Source organism: Leptonychotes weddellii, chromosome 16 (genome assembly GCF_054177405.1).
Source record: "Leptonychotes weddellii isolate Sample4059 chromosome 16, ASM5417740v2, whole genome shotgun sequence".
Classification (NCBI taxonomy): domain Eukaryota; kingdom Metazoa; phylum Chordata; class Mammalia; order Carnivora; family Phocidae; genus Leptonychotes; species Leptonychotes weddellii.
Window position 1 is genome coordinate 12264902 of NC_138384.1, and position 6000 is coordinate 12270901.

A 6000-nucleotide genomic window follows, 5' to 3' on the forward strand; every position below is an offset into this window, starting at 1 on the left:
TTGAGATTTCATCCCCTCTGTTCCTCATTAGAAATAGCATCATATCTGGCGCCTGGGTGGCTCAGTTGGTTAAGCGACTGCCTTCAGCTCAGGTCATGATCCTGGAGTCCCAGGATCGAGTTCCACATCGGGCTCCCTGCTCGGCAGGGAGTCTGCTTCTCCCTCTGACCCTCCCCCGTCTCATGCTCTCTCTATCTCATTCTCTCTCAAATGAATAAATAAAATCTTTAAAAAAAAAAAAAAGAAATAGCATCATATCTTATAAGTAAGTTGAAGCATCAGATAAATAATGAGTATTTGCCAACTGTCAGGTGTAACCATTTCTATCTAAATATGCATCCACAGAGCAAGCTTACTGGAGTAGCTTGACTTTATGGCTAAGTCCAGGTTTTAGGGAAATAATAAATAATATAAACTGTTTATAAAGTAGGCAGCATCTCTGTCACTTATACAGAGTAGGTTTATCTGTCAATCCTCCCAGCAACCCAGTAATAATAAGTATATTTTCTCCCATTTTATAAAGAAATAGAAGCTCTGAAAATTTAGGGAGTTGCCCCAAAATATGCAACCAGAAGAGGCGCCATATGGGTATTTTTTCAGACCCTTACATTCAAAAGGTTGGCCAACTGTTTCTGTAAAGGGATGAACAATAAATACTTCAGACTTGTTGGGCCATGTGGTCTGTCATGACTACTCAACTCTCCATTGTGTGAAGGGAGCCACAGAAACTGTCTGTATAGGAACGGGCACGGCCATGTGCCAATAAGACTTCATTTATAGAAGCAGGCAGTGGGCTGCACTTTGCCCACCCCTGCTTTTGACACTTCTCCTGGGGATTGCTGGCATTATGATTTTATGGTGAAAAGAATAACTGCAGGGTTTGTCCAGAGGAGAAATTGGCAGCTAAAAGTTGCAGTTTGCTTCTACATTCATAGACAACTATTAGCTAACCCTCCATTTCTAGGCAAGTGTCAGAAAATCCTTTGGGGCTTTGTGACACTATTTGTAGACTAAGGAGAACATGTAATTAAGACTGGCATGCAGTATATTGTTTTCTATAATTATATTTGAGTGCACTTAACAAGAAATTTGGAAATAGAAGCATGGTACGCAATGACAACATGCCCTAGCTTATGGCCAATAGACGGGTGGAGAGGAGCATTTTTATACCTAGCTGACACAAAAACTGTAATTGGATGCTTCTCTGAAAACAAATGAAATTCAACTATCTGACTTGCCTGTTACTTCATGCCTATTGGTTAATGTATCTTCAATCAAGTGTCATGTGTTGTAGATGGAGCAGAGGAAAGGAGGTGTGGATGGGGTTTTGGGGAGGGCTCCTAACTGACTTTTGTCAGGCACATATTCTCTAAGTATAGTGTGTCCATCTTGGTTTCAAGGCCTGTTACACCAGAAGGCAGGAGTACCCCTCTGAGATCTGTTCACAGTATTTCAACAGGCCAAATTCAACTGGCCCCCAAGAGTCGACTAGTGGCAGCCATGTGACTCCTCTGAGGAACCATGAATAAACTGCCATATATATCCTCCACTGTTAGCATTCAAACCTCATACATTTTCAGAGCTGCATTTAGACTGTTCTGCTCAAAGATGTCTATCCTATACCACCTTTTATATAAATATGGAGATTCTCTAGCTTTTCAGGTGGAGACAATTGCAAACTTCTCAATTGTTGGTGCATGGGTGGGGAGACAAGCAGAGGACATAATACAAGAAAAATTACTGGCCTTGCAATAACTGATAATATACAATAAATTTTTTAACCTTCCAAGTTATACTCTATTTAGGTCACCACCAAGTTGCATCTGTATTTTCTACATTCATGGAGAGGAATTAGCAGTGCATTGGAATTAAAGAGGAGACGTCATGGTTGAGATTCTAAATTTGTCACAAAGAAGCCATTGTATGTTTGAGAGAAAAATGCACTTCTAGAAGTCTCTTCTCTAGTGTGGAGGGACACAGCTTGGAGAACTCCACTATGCTGTGCCTAGGAAATGTCTTCTTGTGGCTGAGGTATCCATTTGAAGGGAGAATGAAGACAGGAAGGGGGGCGGGCTGAAGACACTAATTCTATTTACTTAAAATAATTTTTCCAAGTAGAGGTGATGGTCAGCTAATGCAACATCTGTAGTATCTGTAAGAATTGGTCCAGGATGTCTCCCTACCTAAAATGTGCTCCCAAATTGAGCTCTGGAGCAAAGGGCTTATCTGAGACGATGGTGGAGCCAACTCCGGAAGCCTGGACAGGAATCCGGTAAGTGTTGCTATTTTCTATGTCCAAAATGACCGTGTCTTTGAAGGTCAGGATGTCGTTCAGGTTGGCAGTCAGTGTCAGCTGAACATCGGTTTCCGGGGGAACCATGCCTTTACTGGGTTCAATCGTCCACAGGGACTTTGTGTGTGCCTGCAACACAAGACTACAAGTTAACAGTGAAGATATTCTTGGCTTTTCATTCTGCTCATGTCAAAGCCCTCTAGACTTCAAATGGCTGGCACTGCAGAACTCCACATCAGAGACAAACTTTTTTTTTTTCTTAATCAAAGCAACTGGGTGTTTGTTGGCTTTTCTTTTTTTCAAAAAGCAATCTGATTCTGAAGAGCAAACCTACAATTCCACTTTTGAATGCTCTGTGAAGATTCTTTATATCTCTTTCTCAAGATGACAGTCCAGTTCTCTAACAAGCTTATACTAATTATCTGCTCTAATCTCCAAATTCTGAGATGCTGACAGAAGGTACAACATCCTTCCTGGAATCTGTAATTTTTCAAAACAAATGTATTTCAAGGGCAAAGTTTCTATGATGTTATAGTGAGGATGAACAGCTTTCATTAATGAACACAATACAGGAAATTTTTATATATATTATTTCATAATAATCAATGGAATTTTGTTTGCTAAAATTTCAAACTTATTTTGAAATATATGACAGGACTGAATTATAGAGTTGGAATTGATGCCCACCAATCTGTTTCCTTTAACCACTTAGACTCTTATAGCTCACTCTTTCCTCCCTAAGGTCTTTGGCCAAATGATACCTCTCAACGAAGCCGACTCTGCCCATCATATTTTAAATTACAAACCTTCCCCCAGTAATCCTGATCCTCTTTGCCCTGTTCTATTTTTTTTCCCTTAGCACTTACCATCTTCTAACATTGTGTATAACTGATTTCTTTATCATGTTTGTTTGTTTCCTTGCACTAGCATATAAGCTCTCCACAGAAGGGATGCTTATGTTTTTTGTTCTTGTTGGTGTTCACTGATATATGTCCCCAGCACTTATAACTGGTACATAGTTATAAGTGCTTAATAAATATTTGATAAACGAATTAATGTATCTACCTTTGATGTAGGAAAACTCAATTCTCAACTAAAGTAACTTATTCCAGATTTTAACAACACAAATTGTTTGCTATCCCTTCCTTATATTAAGTAGAGAGGCTTTTTTTGTATCCTCCATAACACTGGTATTTGGCCAATCCCTTGGAGCTAAATAGGATAAACTGAAGCACCCTCTTTTGCTTAACAGCCCTTTGAATCCAGCATCCTAGCTTTAGAAGAAAATCTCAAATAGCACAATCAGGCTCCAAAGTAAGTTAAAAATTTGGTTAAGGTGTCAAGTCATAAAAATGTTGTAAGGATCTTATTTACTATAAAAATATAAATTCTGCTTACTTGATGGTAATCTTTTTTTTCAGGCTCCTTTTAAGATTTTCCCCTTGTATTTACTTATTTACTTATTTATTTAAATTTAATTTAGTTAACATATAGTGTACTATTAGTTTCAGGGGTAGAATTTAGTGATTCATCAGTTGCATATAACACCCAGTGCTCATTACATCAAGAGCCCGCCTTAATGCCCATCACCCAGTTACCCCATCCCCCCACCCACTTCCTCTCCAGCAACCCTCAGTTTGTTTCCTAGAGTTAACAGTCTCTTATGGTTTGCCTCCCTCTCTGTTTTTATCTTATTTTTCCTTCCCTTCCCCTATGTTCATCTGTTTTATATTTAATTGTAGGGCAGGTTCACTATAAGGTGTCTAATTAGGAGTTTATTTGCATATCCTGCTTGGAATTTGCTACTTTTCTAGAATCTGTGCTTTGATAGCTCTTCTTTTTTTTTTTTTTTAAGATTTTATTTATTTGACAGAGAGAGAGACAGCGAGAGAGGGAACACAAGCAGGGGGAGTGGGAGGGGGAGAAGCAGGCTTCCCGCGGAGCAGGGAGCCTGATGCGGGGCTCGATCCCAGGACCCTGGGATCATGACCTGAGCCGAAGGCAGATGCTTAATGACTGAGCCACCCAGGCGCCCCATGATATCTCTTATTTCTGAAAAATTTTCAGCTATTATCTGTTTAAATATTTTTTCTGCCTCATTCCCTTTCCCTATCCTTGTGTGTGTATGGCTTTTCACATATTTGTGTCCTCTGTCTCTTAGACTCCCATCTGCACTTTCCATTCTTTTGCTCTTGGTGCTTCATTTTGGATTTGTTCTGAGCTATCTTCCAGTTCACTAATTCTTTCTCCAGCTGTGTGCAAGTGACTTTTAAACACACCTATTATGTTCTTGCTTTTACAAGTGAACGACAAAAATGTAGGTCAGAGGAGGCTGGGGTGAAGTGCTTCAGGGAAACCTAAAGAACAAGATGCTTCTCCAGAACAGAGGCTTTTGAAATTCTTTGATTGTGACATGATTAACTTGCAGGATCTCAGCACTCTACACACTGACATCCAGCTGGCTAAGAAGAGAAGAAAGAGGATGGAGGGTCACATACTGAAACTTTATGTACCGACCCTGGAAATGTTACACATTACTTCTGCCACTTCCGCTGTCTAAAACTCAGTCACACAGCCATGCTCAACGGCAAAAAAGGCTGAGAAATGTCATCTGGCTCCAAGTCCAAGAGTAAAAGGGAATGGGTGTTGTGAATCACTAGCTGCTTGCTGCTAAAGTCATCCTGATGGTTAAGTCTACTCCCAGATCCTTAAGGTCTTCTCCCAACTGACCTGGATCTCAGATTTTGGAAGGTGAAGAATTTACTCCATCAGAACACAGAAGTGGATGCATAACTTGGCATTTCAACTCCTATGGGAATTGCAGGCCTGGGGTTATTACCTACCTGCTGTTAGGACAAGTGGAGGGGCAGCTATAAGAGAAAATAAGAAAGTTCTAGGCCAGGTCATCTCAGCTGTTGGCCCTTCTTCCCAAATTAGTGGCCCTGGAGCACTCTACATAGTTTTACTCATTTATGAGACTCAGCTTACAATTAAAACATAAATCAATGCCATTTTTGTCCCTTTTTTTATCAAAAAGCAAATGCCTTTTGGAAGAAGTTTCTGTCAATGTCATCTCTCCTGTTATAACCATTTATTTTCCTCCTCTAGCCAGTAGCACAGGTCAATCCTCTGTTCACAACGAAGATACGGTGTCACCAGCATAAGTGCTATTTCAAGTCAGGGGACATTAGTTTTCAATGGATGGGTACCATTTCTATTCTGATTCCTGCTGACACAGGTTGGCTGCCCTGGAAAGAAGATATGAAGTTGCTCTCCAGGGCTGAATTGGTGAGTTTTCTTTTTGATGAAGCTTATTAATCAATGTTTGGTATAAAACCAGGCAGCCAAGTACATCCTAGAATCCACGAACAAGGCACATTAAAATGCCAGCTGCTAAGGTACTGGACTATCCTCCCCCAAAGTCAAGCTTTAAACTGCCCCAACACCCTTGTGTCTCTTTGCTATTTGACTTTTAGGGATGTCCTTTGCTGCTAGGAAGGACTTGGCATATATGATATTTTCTGTTATTAGATTGCAGATCTGATGAAGGAAAGAATGAATGATAATCATCATAGCTATGGAGGACATTCCACAACCTTTCAAAACTCCAACAGAGTAAGACAACAACTGATGGAAATAGGTTAGGAAGGAGGGCTCTGAAGGAAAAGGGATGTGGGTTTGAGTCCCAGCTGCAAAGCTTTCGAACT

The 6000-nt window shown here is 40.2% G+C and overlaps 1 protein-coding gene across 1 annotated transcript in view; it reads right to left on the reverse strand.

Moving 5' to 3' along the window:
- HYDIN (HYDIN axonemal central pair apparatus protein) overlaps positions 1-6000 on the reverse strand; it is a 364500-nt gene that overhangs the window by 163128 nt on the left and 195372 nt on the right. Inside the window, exon 20 of the mRNA XM_081806373.1 lies at positions 2184-2422. Within this exon, the coding sequence (XP_081662499.1) occupies positions 2184-2422 (239 nt within the window). The remainder of the gene's footprint in view (positions 1-2183; positions 2423-6000) is intronic.